Source organism: Notolepis coatsorum (assembly GCF_963971535.1).
Source record: "Notolepis coatsorum genome assembly, chromosome: 6".
Taxonomy (NCBI): domain Eukaryota; kingdom Metazoa; phylum Chordata; class Actinopteri; order Aulopiformes; family Paralepididae; genus Notolepis; species Notolepis coatsorum.
In genome coordinates this window covers 45,111,805-45,128,113 of record NC_140170.1, presented here as the reverse complement: position 1 = coordinate 45,128,113, position 16,309 = coordinate 45,111,805, and the positions used below count along the sequence as shown (strand labels likewise).

The 16,309-nt window shown below is 48.5% G+C and overlaps 1 protein-coding gene across 1 annotated transcript in view; it reads left to right on the top strand.

Annotated features, from left to right (window-relative positions):
- Positions 1–5,985: 5,985 nt before the first annotated feature.
- The window catches only part of snrkb (SNF related kinase b), a 56,030-nt gene continuing 45,706 nt past the window's right edge, over positions 5,986–16,309 (top strand). Inside the window, 4 exon segments of the mRNA XM_084316684.1 lie at positions 5,986–6,200; positions 7,439–7,840; positions 8,195–8,324; positions 8,722–8,986. Coding sequence (XP_084172810.1) covers positions 7,641–7,840; positions 8,195–8,324; positions 8,722–8,986 — 595 coding nt within the window. The 5' untranslated portion in view covers positions 5,986–6,200; positions 7,439–7,640.

Below are 16,309 nucleotides of genomic sequence, written 5' to 3'. Positions count from 1 at the left end.
GCCCTATAAAAACGCTGTTTTAACAAGCAACCAAGGCGCACTTAGCCCCTGTGTGATTCTTTAACAGAAACACACCGAGCCAGCACTATGTATGCGTCGAGACCCAAACACATCAATGGATAGTCTAGCAAGACACCAAACATTGTTCCTCCAAGTCGCCTGGGAGAACGACATGGTGCTTCATGTACCTTCCTCTTTTTATTCAAAAAAGAAAGAACACAGACTGACATGAATCCCTCGTGACGCAGCTGAGGGTAAAATTTGTTTACATTTTTACATCCCACCACCCTCCCATAGGGAGGAGACGGAAATCCCCAGAGAGACTTCCCACGCGAGCTGTATAGATTAAAAAGAATATATTGCAACATTGATCTATGTAAAATTTGGGTTAGGGCTCTCCGAGGAGGAGGCACTGAACCAATACACACTCAATAATCGAATTGAATCGAATACACACAATAGAGCAGGACTCCTTTTTGAAGTTCTACACACCTTGACAATCTGAGGAGGAGGCTCTGAACTCTGAGGAGGCTCCCTCACAGGGAAGGAGAGTCCTAACTCACAGAAGGCCCGAGTAGGAGCTTCGTGAGGAGGAGCTCTGACAACTCCCTGAAACAGATCCATCATATGGACCTGAACAACTCACGGAAGTCTTACCAACAGAGACGCGCACAGTGACATACTCTATGGCGGGAGAATTTCTGCGGTGCACACGCCCAATCTTCCAGGGCGTGGGACCAGGAAACTCCCCCCCCCCCCCCTTCTTACCCTGTAACGTGCCGAACAGCAACGTGACAGGAACCTTGAAGGACAGGAGGTTTTAACCCCTGCCCATCAAAAAGGGGAGGAAAGGATTACCAGTGCACCCCTTTACGACCCCACACCCATGATACGATGTAATGACAAAAAAGAGCATGACACAGTCACAGTCAGCTACATGAAGTGTCTAACAGCTTCACACAGCTCATGTGCTAACCTGCTATCTGATTTTTACTAAGGAAAAAACACAGAATAGAGAGGGCCCCCTTAAGAGCCCTGGTACCAGACTTACACATGTGCTTCTGTGGCCAACCTAACCCAGTTGTAGATCACAAGACACACACAACCCTTTATCACCACAAAAAATGGCAAGTACACTCTTGCTACAGAGGAACGCCGGTTTTCATAACGAGATAATACAGCGGGAAACGGAAAACCATGTTCGACTGGTGGAACGGCTACCACAGCGTCCCACTGCACAGAGATGACCGCCACAAGACAACGTTCATCACTCCGTGGGGGCGCTACCGGTACCTCTCGGCCCCCGCAGGGGTACATGGCGTTGGGGGATGGTTACTCACGACGGTACGACGAGGTGGTTGCGGACATTGGTAACTAAACCAAATGCGTGGATGACACACTGCTGTGGGCTGACACGATCGAGGAGAGTTACTTCCAGGCGATAAAGTGGCTGGATGTATGCGGCAGGAACGGAATCATCCTCAACCCGGAGAAGTTCGTCTTCGGCTCGTCCACGGTAGACTTTGCGGGCTTCACGATCACCATGGACAGCGTACGACCGTGCGGCCGCTACCTGGAGGCGATCCACGACTTCCCACGTACACGCAACATCACTGACGTCAGATCATGGTTTGGGCTTGTCAACCAAGTGGCCTACGCCTTCAGTATGGCTGAACGTATGCTGCCGTTCCGGAAACTCCTGCAGAGCGGAGCACGCTTCGAGTGGTCTCCGGAGTTGGAGGAGATATTCTGCGAGTCGAAGGACATGATTGTCCAGGAGATCGAGCGCGGTGTCCGCATCTTCGACAAGGCCAGGCCGACATGCCTTGCCACAGACTGGTCGAAGGAGGGCATCGGATTTTGGTTGTTCCAGAAGCACTGCCTGTGCACACCAGTTAGACCCTTCTGCTGCACCGACGGGTGGAAGATCACACTAGTCTGCAACAGGTTCACGCATGCAGCGGAGTCCAGATACGCGCCTGTGGAGGGCGAGGCCCTCGCGGTTGAAGATGCCCTAGACAAGGCGCGCTACTTCGTATTGGGCTGCGAGAACTTTATTGTGGCAGTCGATCACAAGCCGCTACTGAAACTCCTTGCGGACAGAGCACTTGACGACATACCCAACCCCCGCCTCAGGAACCTCAATGAGAAGACTCTGCGGTATCGCTTCCGCATCGTCCATGTCCCGGGCATGAAGAACAAGGCGGCGGATGCCATGTCCCGCAGGCCGGTCTGCACCTCGCGGCCGTCACTCATGAACCTTCCAGACGACCGCGCCGCCGAGGTGACCCACCTCTCGCCCAGCACGCACACCGACGTGCTGTCTTTCCTGCGCCGAGCTGAGCCGGAGGACGACGGCGACATTGAGGATGGTGACCTGACGTGGTGCGCCGCGGGGCTGGAGTCATTACGGTCGGTGACATGGGATTGTGTCAGGGATGCCACTAGCAGCGACGGCGATATGGAGGAGATGGTGGCTGATGGCTTTCCTGAGTCAAGGGTCGGGATGCCGGAGGCGATTCACGGCTTCCACCAGTACCGTGAGGACATCACATCCACTGACGGGGTGGTCCTGTTCAAGGACAGGGTGATCATACCGCCTTCGCTACGAGGTGAGGTACTGAGCGCCCTCCATGCTGCACACCAGGGCGTCTCGATGATGATGGCTCGCGCAGAATCCTCTGTGTTCTGGCCGGGCATGTCAGCCGACATCAGCGCCACTCGGAACAGCTGCGAGCACTGCCACCGGATGGTGCCCTCGCAACCTGGGGCCCCACCAACCCCACCCATCCCCGCCGTTTACCCCTTCCAGGCGGTGTGTTCTGACTTTTTCATGCACAGGGGGGTACACTACCTCGTGACGGTGGACCGTTACTTGAACTGGCCGATTGTCTCAAGGACATCAGGTGGCGCTCCCGACCTCATATACCACTTACATCGCGCCTTTGCGACATAAGGGACGCCTGAAGAGCTCTCGTCAGACGGGGGGCCTGAGTTCACCTCTGCCGAGACCAGGTCTTTCCTGCGAAGATGGGGCGTCCACCACCGCCTTTCATCAGTGGCGTTCCCCCACAGCAACTGCCGTGCGGAGATTGGGGTGAAGACTATGAAACGGCTGATCACCGACAACACTGGCCCGAAGGGTGACCTCGACACCGATGCTGTGCAGAGGGCGATTCTGCAATACCGCAATACGCCTGACCCAGACACGAAGATTTCCCCAGCCATGTGCGTGTTCGGCCGCCCGATACGTGATTTCATCCCGATTGCCCCCGGAAAGTACAGGCCGCATGAGACCTGGCGCGAGACGCTGACAGCGAGGGAGGAGGCCCTCCGCAAATGCCACATCCGCACAGCGAGCACCTGGGCAGAGCACACTAAACGCCTCCCTCCGCTCGTAGTGGGGGACTTGGTCCGTGTGCAGAACCAGACGGGGCTCCACCCCAACAAGTGGGACAGGACGGGCTGCGTCGTGGAGGTGCGTCAGCACGATCAGTATGTGGTCAAGATTGACGGCTCCGGCAGGGTCACGCTTCGGAACAGGAGATTCCTGCGCAAGTTCTACCCGGTTCGCGATGACCCGCTTCCGCCCCGATCGATCTATGATGATCTGCCAGTCCGCGTCGCCGCGCCAGCGCCCGTCGTCGTTCCTCGGCTGCCTGACCTCACACGCAGTTCTGGGTTGCCCGTGACGGGGCCTCGGTCCGGCCTGCCACCTGCACCGCCGTCGGCAAGCTCTCCTCAGTGCTGGACACGGCCCGCCTCTGCCCCGCCGGTGACACCGGCTCGGGACCCGCTGCCGGCCCCCGTGGCCCCGGTGGCTCTGTCTCCGCCGGACTTTGGTGCGTCGCCACCGCCGCTGGCATTGGGATTGCGCCGGTCTGCCAGGGCGACCTGCGTGCCCGCCTGACACAGTGACTTTTCTATGGACTGACTTTATGTGGATGGTGCTCATTGTTGGTTCGCAACGTGTGCGCTTGACTCTGCTGTTTACTGTTTGCTGTTGCAGTATTACTGTTCTAGGATTGTTTTTGTTTTATTTCAGCCTTTATTGTAGTCATGTTAAAGACTCGGGAGGAGATAGGGAATATTGCACTCCGGTTACGTAGATTGGTGCACGCACCGGAAAGGGAAGTAGTTAGGCTACTGCTCTGATGTAAACAGACACACATTTCCCCCGGCTCGTGACTTGTTTGATTAGTCATTTCGCGGATTAAAGCAAGTGAACAAATAGAATGTTGTTCTTATTTAGATAGTGAGAGCAAACAAATACTAAGAAGTAGAGAAAATGTCTTAACATTTCAATGAATACAGTCTACAGACAATATTAAAAACATCCATGGCAAGAAGGTGTCCAATTTTCTCTTTAAATTAAAATCATAATTTCCAATGAGGGACTCAGCTTCAAATCAAAAGGCCACAAGGTACACATAACATGTATATGCCTTGTTACGCCCGTCATTCATTGGGGAGAACTATTTATGACCCATGTCGCAGACATACACGTGCTCCAATTAGCACCCATTCTAGTTATCAACGGGTAATTTAAAAGGTGAATATGTATTCATATTTCACAATCATAGTATTGAGATAATTTCTGCATTCTAGGCTCTTCTCTCCTATGGCTTCTGCAGATGCACTTTGTTAATTTAAAAAGTCATGATAAACCCCATTTTAGATTCAAATGATATCAAAGCTATGATGTGATGATGGCGCGCGCGCGTGCGTGTGCGAGAGAGAAAATGTCTATGAAAAGCCCATGGTGTATTATTCAATAGTGACCACTAGATGACGCCATGGTAGTTCATTTAACAGACCTCTTCAGACTGTGACTGTGACTGTGACAATGGACAGTTGAGAGATGAGATCATCCAACATCGAAATTGTTCAAATTGTTCAAATAGCAATAGTCATTTGACCAATATTGTGTTTTGCATTTCAATAATGCTGTGAAACCAACAAATCACTCCATACACCCACATATGATACAGTACACACCCCCGATTCACCAATTACCAGGCCTAATTGAAGTTAAAGTTACAACTTCCAGCCTTCTTGCGTCAACTCTTATATAATATACATTCTCAATGGAACAAAGCATTTAAGGAATGTGTATATTCAGGTTCTGCTGTACTATCCCTAGTATTGTTTACATTCCCCACGCCTCCCTCATTACAAAGCAAGTCAGTCAGTGACACAATAGTCTTGGAGTTCTGAAGCAAAGCACTGTTCTGCATACAGTCATTTATCCCTCTCCCCCTCCCCCTCCCCCCCTCCCTCTCTCTCTTTCTCTCTCTCTCTCTCTCTCCTCTCTCCCCCCCTCCTCTCTCTCTCTCTCTCTCTCTCTCTCTCTCTCTCCCTCTCTCTCCCTCTCTCTCCCCCTCTCTCTCTCCCCTCTCTCTCTCTCTCTCTCCCCCTCTCCCCTCTCTCTCTCCCTCTCTCCCCTCTCTCTCTCCCCTCTCTCTCTCTCTCCCCCCTCCCTCTCTTTCTCTCTCTCCCCCCTCCCTCTCTTTCTCTCTCTCTCTCCCTCCCTCTCTCCCCTCTCTCTCTCCCCTCCCTCTCTCTCTCTCTCCCTCCCCTCTCTCTCTCTTTCCCTCTCTCTCTCTTTCCCTCTCTCTCTCCCTCTCTCTCTCCCCCCTCTCTCTCTCTCTCTCTCCCTCTCTCTCTCTCTCCCCCCTCCCTCTCTTTCTCTCTCTCTCTCCCTCCCCTCTCTCTCCCCCTCTCTCTCTCACCCCCCTATCTCTCTCTCTCTCTCCCTCTCTCTCTCCCCTCTCCCTCTCTCTCTCTCCCTCTCCCTCTCTCTCTCTCTATCTCCCCTCTCTCTCTCTCCCCTCTCTCTCCCCCTCCCTCTCTTTCTCTCTCTCTCCCCCCCTCTCTCTCTCCCTCCCCCTCCCCCCCTCTCTCTCTCTCTGGAATGCATTGACGTCAGAAGGAGGCCAGACACGGACATGGCTGCTGCTGCTGCTGCTGCTGCGGAGAGCGACTCCGGAATCAAGTCAGAGAATAGAGAGATAGTACAGTACAGTACAGTACAGTGCGCTGCTGCCGAGACACAGACACAGACAGCCACAGCGCGCACAGTAGAACGGGACGAGTCGACGAATTATGACTTCAGTCGGACAATACACGCGAGGCAGTGAAGTGGTGTGAGGACAATTATTGCAAGAATAGCTCTGGATAATCTCTGTGCAACAACAATGGTAAGTTATCGCCAGGTTATTGTTCACTGCAGCCTATTCGACTCCATGCACTAGGTTATTATTATGATCGTAACAATATGTAGTGTATTATACATGGCTACGTTCTTGTATTGAAATGTTTATGATCACTTGGGCAGTCCGTGCTGGTAAGGCGCGGGGGGTGATGGTGATGGTTCATGTTCATGGTTGTGAACTCGGGACTGCAGTTGCGGCGAAGTCCAGAACAGCTGGACGCGTTTACACTGGCCGTGTAACAACCTGGCTATAGGGCCAGGATGCAGAATATTGCTCGGATGATTGATTAATAATAATAGGGTTTCAAGCATGCCTTGGTTGGCAAGTAGGCCATTTGAACTGAACTCAAGTATATCAGACAGAGAGGATGCCGTTGTTGGTGCTGCTCGGGTTTATTAAGCGATGCCTAATTGTGAGCCTTTGAAATGGTGAGTCTGGGTTAGGGGGCCTTTAAATTCTAATCCTTTGGGAAACGCTGCTGCTGCTGCTGCTACTGTTGTTGTTGTTGTTGTTGTTGTTGTTGTTGTTGTTGTTGTTGTTGTTGATTCTGCTGTGGTGGGGATGATGATTATAATAATATTGTTGATAATGATGATGATAGTGGTGGTGATGATAGTGATAATAATGATTTGATACAATGATACAATTAAGATGACGATGATGATGACGATGAAGACAATGATGGTAACATGCAGCCCCAGGGAAGATGATGATGCCATCTAATGTCACCCTCTAGCCACATGTGCTTAACTGATGACACACACACACACACACATACAACAGTCTCCTGTTACAGTATTGATCGTGTGTCCATTTGCGCTGGATGGCTGTTATTCGAGCCACAACAAAACATGACCCCTCATAGCTGCAACCTTTCACCTGATGGACAATAAAACAGTAGCCTACTCTTCTCCACTTGGCTCTGCTCTGCTCTCCTCTACTACTCTGTTTTTCACCCAGCATGGCTTCTCTGTTCTGATTAGAATCACTCTGAACCCCCCCCCCCCCCCCCTCTCTAAGCAGGACAAAGCCTTTGTGAAAAACTGAGAATATGATTCCATTTCTGGAAACCTTTATAGTTGAAGGGATGCGTGGTAGCAGCAGCAACATTCAAGTCTATCCAGAGCCTATTCCCCCATTGAATTGAAACCCAAAATGATCAACAATGTAATTGTTCTTCCGTTGTATTTGACGTGAGTTTTTCCTCCCCTCTCTCCCGCCAGGCAAATCACCGTCATTAGAGAAAGTCGACGCCGGCGCTCCTCCTCCTCCTCCTCCTCCTCGTACCCCTCCTCTTCTCCCGTTCCCCCTCCTCCCGCCCTCTTCTTGAACGTCACCCCCGGCTACGACCCTCTCCTCTGCCCACCTCTCTTCCACCCCTCTTCCGACGGCCTTCCCTCCCAAAACAACCCCCACCCCCGAAACATGGACTGCTCCGGAGGGTCAAACTCCGGCCGCTCTGACCTCAGCGGGCTCTACCGTCTGGGCCGGACGTTGGGCAGGGGCCACTTCGCGGTGGTCAAACTGGCCCGTCACGTTGTCACGGGGCAACTGGTCGCCGTTAAGATGATCGATAAGACCAAGCTAGATGTCATGGCGGCAAGCCACCTCCTGCAGGAAGTGAGGTACATAATGGGGCTGGCGCAGTGCACGCCAACATGGATCAATACTACTACTACCAATACCATTGGCAACTATTTCTTTTCCCAGTTAATCAATTGACCTATGTCAAGCACCGCCATTTCTATTGACCTTCCAATCACAACGGTTGCTTTTCCTCTGACAAACAATGATTTATTTTCTGGACCCTCCTATCACAAGCTTTGCTCTCCTCTGTCAAGCTGAGAGGCGGGGGGGGGGGGGGGGGGGGCTTGAGATAGGTCAATTATGTTACACAATTGCATTATTCTATTATTCAATCAGATTATCTGTTGTTTATTATTACTATCAGAAGGGGATCATTCTTTGGTCATTCTCAGGTGTATGAAGCTGGTGCAACACCCCAACGTGGTTCGCCTTTATGAGGTCATCAACACGCCGACGACCCTCTACCTGGTCATGGAGCTGGCTGAGGGGGGCGACCTCTACGACTACATCCTCCGCCATGAGGTCTGTCTGTCTGTCTGTCTGTCTGTCTGTCCGTCCGTCTGTCTGTCTGTCTCTTTGTCGGTCTGTCCTCCCTGACTAGACTGTCACATGAGACTTACAATAGTTCCAGAAAGCAGTTTGCAGGGGCGATATAGACTGTAGCACCCATGGTCATCGTCACAATTCACCTGCCAAAGATCTATTTTAGAGCCATTTCTGTGTTGCGTTAGGCTGCCTTTTCACTTTAAATAGTCAAATTAGGACCAGGTTTGATTAACCTTTTAATTCAATGAATCCAGGAAGTATCACATGATGAATTGACTGAGAATTGAATGTGAATGAACCACTGGCCGGCACTGTTTACCCGTCTGTCTGGCTGTCTGTCTGATTGCCTGTCTGCCTGTCTCCTCCACCACAGGGAGGTGTGGCCGAGCACACCGCCAAGCGACACTTCGCTCAGATCGTGCGCGCCGTGGCATACTGCCACCGCCTCCACGTGGTCCACCGGGACCTGAAGCCGGAGAACGTGGTGTTCTTCCCCCAGCAGGGGGCGGTGAAGCTGACAGACTTTGGCTTCAGTAACCTGTTTCAGCCGGGGACGATGTTAGCCACCAGCTGTGGCTCGCTGGCATACTCGGCTCCAGAGATACTGCTGGGAGAGGAGTACGACGCTCCGGCCGTAGGTGAGGAGTTGACGGATGCACGGTGTCTGCGTGTTCTTAGGATGTTGTGTACAGACGCCATGTTGACACCACGCAGTGTAGGAGGAGTGGTGTGGCGCTTCTGCTGCGGGTGAGAATGAAAACGAGCATGAATTTGCACTAGCTGCAACCTTTTTGTGATGGGCCACACCCACTGCCACGCCCCCTTTTACAGCTTCACACACACACACACACACACACACACACACACACACACACACACACACACACACACACACACAGACCCTACATATTCATGCAAGATGTTCTTTCACCCTAGAAACAGACTGGAGGTGGACGTGAGAAGCGTACATCGACGCTAGAGCAAACACGCAGAGCACAAGGAGTTTGTGTGTATTCTGTTCTCGTTGCAAGTGAATCTCTCAGTCCGCTTCCGTGTGCAGAGAAAATAGCCTTGATGTGCGCTGCAGTGCCCATGTTCATTGGGTGAAGAGGTGCCATTCAAACATCCGCTCAGCATCCATTCAGCTTCCAGCGTGTTTCAGCTGTTAGAACGCACACTGTAAGAGGAGGAGTATGTTTCAGGTGTTAGAACACACACAGCTGTTAGAATGCACACTGTAAGAGGAGGAGTATGTTTCAGGTGTTAGAACACACACAGCTGTTAGAACGCACACTGTAAGAGGAGGAGTATGTTTCAGGTGTTAGAACACACACAGCTGTTAGAACGCACACTGTAAGAGGAGGAGTATGTTTCAGCTGTTAGAACGCACACTGTAAGAGGAGGAGTATGTTTCAGCTGTTAGAACGCACACTGTAAGAGGAGGAGTATGTTTCAGGTGTTAGAACACACACAGCTGTTAGAACGCACACTGTAAGAGGAGGAGTATGTTTCAGCTGTTAGAACGCACACTGTAAGAGGAGAGGAGTATGTTTCAGCTGTTAGAACGCACACTGTAAGAGGAGGAGTATGTTTCAGCTGTTAGAACAACGAGTATGTTTCAGCTGTTAGAACGCACACTGTAAGAGGAGGAGTATGTTTCAGCTGTTAGAACGCACACTGTAAGAGGAGGAGTATGTTTCAGCTGTTAGAACGCACACTGTAAGAGGAGGAGTATGTTTCAGCTGTTAGAACGCACACTGTAAGAGGAGGAGTATGTTTCAGCTGTTAGAACGCACACTGTAAGAGGAGGAGTATGTTTCAGCTGTTAGAACGCACACTGTAAGAGGAGGAGTATGTTTCAGCTGTTAGAACACACACTGTAAGAGGAGGAGTATGTTTCAGCTGTTGGAACGCACACTGTAAGAGGAGAGGAGGAGTATGTTTCAGCTGTTAGAACGCACACTGTAAGAGGAGAAGTATGTTTCAGCTGTTAGAACGCACACTGTAAGAGGAGAGGAGGAGTATGTTTCAGCTGTTAGAACGCACACTGTAAGAGGAGAGGAGTATGTTTCAGCTGTTAGAACGCACACTGTAAGAGGAGGAGTATGTTTCAGCTGTTAGAACGCACACTGTAAGAGGAGGAGTATGTTTCAGCTGTTAGAACGCACACTGTAAGACACTGTAAGAGGAGGAGTATGTTTCAGCTGTTAGAACGCACACTGTAAGAGGAGAGGAGGAGTATGTTTCAGCTGTTAGAACGCACACTGTAAGAGGAGGAGTATGTTTCAGCTGTTAGAACACACACTGTAAGAGGAGGAGTATGTTTCAGCTGTTGGAACGCACACTGTAAGAGGAGAGGAGGAGTATGTTTCAGCTGTTAGAACGCACACTGTAAGAGGAGAAGTATGTTTCAGCTGTTAGAACGCACACTGTAAGAGGAGAGGAGGAGTATGTTTCAGCTGTTAGAACGCACACTGTAAGAGGAGAGGAGTATGTTTCAGCTGTTAGAACGCACACTGTAAGAGGAGGAGTATGTTTCAGCTGTTGGAACGCACACTGTAAGAGGAGAGGAGTAGTATGTTTCAGCTGTTAGAACGCACACTGTAAGAGGAGAGGAGTAGTATGTTTCAGCTGTTAGAACGCACACTGTAAGAGGAGAGGAGTAGTATGTTTCAGCTATTACTTAGAACGCACTGTGTAAGTGGAGTAGTATGTAGTAATATATTCACACACACACACACACACACACACACACACACACACACACACACACACACACACACACACACACACACACACACACACACACACACACACACACACACACGTGTGCAAAGGCTACATTCTCTCTCACACACACACATAAACTAAACAAACATACAGCCTGCACATTCATACAAGATGCTCTCAAGTGCTCGCTCCCCTTAGATTGGCCCTTTGATTGGCCCTTTGATTGGCCCTTAGGTGGGCAGCTTGTGTGGGCATGATGTCGCCCATGAAAGCATGGAAGCACAGTGCTGCTGATGTCAACAAGTCCAGTTTTCTGTCTAAATGTGAACAGAAGCAAACGGTATTTCTTGGTGAAGCATGGACCAGGAAACGAATCTCACTTTCAACCGATTGGTTATCGCCCTGAGGAGATTGCATTAATTTGCATAAAGTTGAGAGGATTCCAACTGGCCAATCGCATAGCAAGCCAAGGCGGCATCGCGCTCAATCCCATCATTTCCCGGCTCGCACGTCGTCCTCCATTCAGAGTGAATGAACGTGATTGGTTTGTCCTCCCATGTATCTGTCAGTGATAACACACAGTGGACACAACTAGTTCCTGAAGTGTCAAGTCTTTCTGCAGGCTATACGTTACCACACTGAGTGAGTGAGTGAGTGAGTGAGAGACTGTGTGTGTGCGACTGTGCATGTGTACTGTATGTGCATGTCTGTCTGTGTCTGTTTGCGTCTATGTCTATCTGTTTCTCTGTGTGCGTCCCACTATGTGTGTGTGTGTGTGTGTGTGTGTGTGTGTGTGTGTGTGTGTGTGTGTGTGTGTGTGTGTGTGTGTGTGTGTGTGTGTGTGTGTGTGTGTGTGTGTGTGTGTGTGTGTGTGTGTGTGTGTGTGTGTGTGTGTGTGTGTGTGTGTGTGTGTGTGTGTGTGTGTGTGTGTGTGTGTGTGTGTGTGTGTGTGGAGGATTAGAGAATGTGTATCTGGGTGTGTGTGTGTGTGTGTGGAGGATTAGAGAATGTGTATCTGGGTGTGTGTGTGTGTGTGTGGAGGATTAGAGAATGTGTATCTGGGTCAGTGTAAGCGGAGCCACGTGGCCACAGTCTGCAGTGGCAGCCTATACTGCACATCACCGCCACCCTCTCACTGAAGCGTAACAAAAGTGTGTGTAGTGCGTGTGTAAAGGAAAAGCGATTGTGAGTCAGATAGATGGATAGAAACAAACAGACAAAGGGGACGCATGGAAAAAGAGAGAGAGAGAGAGAGAGATTGATTTACCTCTTTATTTGGCCCATAGTGTCCACTCTGCTGACTGACTGAGATAACAGAGAGGGAAACAAACAGAATGGGATTCGACCCTATCATGACAGAAGGCAGACACTAGATGTGACCCTATCATGACAGAAGGCAGACACTAGATGTGACCCTATAGCGACAGAAGGCAGACACTAGATGTGACCCTATAGCGACAGAAGGCAGACACTAGATGTGACCCTATCACGACAGAAGGCAGACACTAGATGTGACCATATCATGACAGAAGGCAGACACTAGATGTGACCCTATAACGACAGAAGGCAGACACTAGATGTGACCCTATAGCGACAGAAGGCAGACACTAGATGTGACCCTATCACGACAGAAGGCAGACACTAGATGTGACCCTATAGCGACAGAAGGCAGACACTAGATGTGACCCTATGACGACAGAAGGCAGACACTAGATGTGACCCTATCATGACAGAAGGCAGACACTAGATGTGACCCTATCATGACAGAAGGCAGACACTAGATGTGACCCTATAGCGACAGAAGGCAGACACTAGATGTGACCCTATCATGACAGAAGGCAGACACTAGATGTGACCCTATAGTGACAGAAGGCAGACACTAGATGTGACCCTATCATGACATAAGGCAGACACTAGATGTGACCCTATGGCGACAGAAGGCAGACACTAGATGTGACCCTATCATGACAGAAGGCAGACACTAGATGTGACCCTATCATGACAGAAGGCAGACACTAGATGTGACCCTATAGCGACAGAAGGCAGACACTAGATGTGACCCTATAGCGACAGAAGGCAGACACTAGATGTGACCCTATGACGACAGAAGGCAGACACTAGATGTGACCCTATCATGACAGAAGGCAGACACTAGATGTGACCCTATCATGACAGAAGGCAGACACTAGATGTGACCCTATAGCGACAGAAGGCAGACACTAGATGTGACCCTATCATGACAGAAGGCAGACACTAGATGTGACCCTATAGTGACAGAAGGCAGACACTAGATGTGACCCTATCATGACATAAGGCAGACACTAGATGTGACCCTATGGCGACAGAAGGCAGACACTAGATGTGACCCTATCATGACAGAAGGCAGACACTAGATGTGACCCTATCATGACAGAAGGCAGACACTAGATGTGACCCTATAGCGACAGAAGGCAGACACTAGATGTGACCCTATCATGACAGAAGGCAGACACTAGATGTGACCCTATCATGACAGAAGGCAGACACTAGATGTGACCCTATCATGACAGAAGGCAGACACTAGATGTGACCCTATAGCGAAAGAAGGCAGACACTAGATGTGACCCTATCATGACAGAAGGCAGACACTAGATGTGACCCTATCATGACAGAAGGCAGACACTAGATGTGATACACACAGCATGTACAGTATGCTGCAGGGAGGATGACGGCTGCAACACACAGTATGCTAACTGTATACTGTATAGACGTTGTTGCAGTGGAGATTGTTGGAGTGTTGTTGATTTAAAAAAAAATATATACAAACCTTCCACACACACACATACATACACACAGACGCCCTCTCTCTCTTTCTCTGTATCTTTCTCTGTTACTACTTGTACATACAAGTTGTAACAGACTAATATAATAGTGTATGGCTCCATGTGCAGACAGTTTCATCAGTCTATTATCTACTGTGTATTGTATGCCTTCCTGCTCAGGGCTGTTTTTGAGTTTAGATTCAATATAGCAGCGCTCTGTTTGAGGGGGTTGTGTGCGTGTGCTCGTGCGTGTGCGTGTGCGTGTGTGTGTGTGTGTGTGTGTGTGTGTAATGATTGTCATATGATGTAGGAGAGACAGAGAAAATGTCCACAGGGCCACTTGTATTGTTAACCACAAAGACTGCTCACTTACATAATATCGGACAATCTGTGTGTGTGTCTGTTTGTTTGTTCATACTTCTATTCTTGTGAGGACCAAATGAGGAAGATGATCTTACAGTGTGAGAAAATGTTGCCAGTCTTCACTTTGAAAAGGAGTCAGGTTAGGTTATGGCTGGGCGATATAGCTGAAATATCATATCACAATATTTTCCTTAGTATAACAGTTTTGGTGTAACCAGTACAAATTCAATCGTGATATCTATATGAATTGAAAATGGGGGACCCTGATGGAAACAAGACAAACGTCTTTCTCAGGTCTGCATCCCCTTAACAATTGTATGTATTGAGCCGTACTGTATTGTACCCATTCTGCAATCTGTTAAATAAAGTTTTCATTCATTCATTCATTCATATGATGTTGTTTTTAGACGTCTTCGTGTTTTAAGGCGAGACACCCCAGGCAAACAAAATATTTGAATAGATATCACTATGAAACTTTCCCAGTTTGTTATGTACATATAAACTAAGAAAAAATATATTGTAAGCTTTCTGAATTTTATGTTTATATATGCAAATGAGGCACTTCCCCATTAAATATGTGCACATTTATGGATGCAATTTAGGAAGCAAAATATAACAATCTCAAAATCAACCAAAACATTGTATTTGCCTATTCACCTGGGGTGTCTCGCCTTAATACAAGTCTGGTCTTTTCTCATCTAATTTAAATCACAATCTGTTTGTAACACCGCTGCAATGTGCAGTTTATTTTTCTATACATTTCCATATTTGTATTGGCTTATATAAAATAATGTATTATTGATGACAGTATTATACAAACACATACATTTACATGGCTCATTCATGGTATACCGAATAATACATATATAACCCGCAGCCCTAGGTTAGGATTATAGTTATAGTTAGGTAAGGCTTAGGTAAGGCACGTAGGTTTAGTAAGTTAGTGTTCAGATTAGAACTAGGGGAATGTATTTACCTTTTTATACAGTATTAGCACCCGAGTACACAATATAGTGTTGTTAACTCATACTATAGGTCACCACTCTCACGCAATATATGTTTACATATTATTCAAAATGTATTGATGAATGTTAGCCTGTTTAACCCTGGGCTAACCTGAGTGAATGATATAACACCTGTGTGAGACTAATGATAGAACACTGTCCTGAGAGACTAATAATATTAGGTAGGGGTTATGGTAGGTTATTTGTGCGGGGGATCCCTGTGGCGTCGGTGGGTTGGGGGAGTTTAGCGATGGGGGCTGGCCGGGGTCCTTCGGGGTGCATGCGGGGGGCTGGTGTTCGACTCTGGGGGGGGGGGGTTTGGTTGGAGCCTATGGCTCGACTACATTGAAAATGAGGGTTTGCATCCTAGTCAATTGTAATTTCGAGAATAAATAAAGGTTGATGAGGTTGATGATGATGATAACACTATCCTGTGAGACTAATGATATAACACTTGTGAAGCGAGCGTATTTAATAGCAGGTAGCTGTGTTGTGCGTTACGAGGGAGTATTATTAACCTGTAAAACCCATATTGAGCTGGAATTAAACCACTATACGAATACAACCTCTCCTCATTCTTCCTGACATTACTGCATGCCTGATCGCTACGATACGTTCATTACCACCGATTGGACAAGTATTGTTATGCAGCTGCTGAAAGAGTGTTTTTTTCACGGAAGACGCAAACTGTTTTGTTCTCAACCATCATTTTCTTTGGACAATAAACCTTACAAACTAGATCAGCTGCAGCCTGGACATTAAACTCTGTCAACATCCACAACTTCTTTTGTTACCCGAGTATTAAAACACTAGGTGCATCGTGGCGCATTGTTCATTTATTAGTTAATGACAAGCGGCCACTATAGCTTCTCAAACTAACGTTATTTATTTAAATTGTTCCCGTTAATAATAATGAACATAAGTAGCATGGTAATAATACGTAGGTTATTGATCAATGAATGTATTGATACATTAAAGGTGTACAAATGATACACCAGTAGAACTTCTGTACTACTTCTACTGTAGAAGTCATGTTATTTCCTCATTGTCCTTCCTTGTGCCG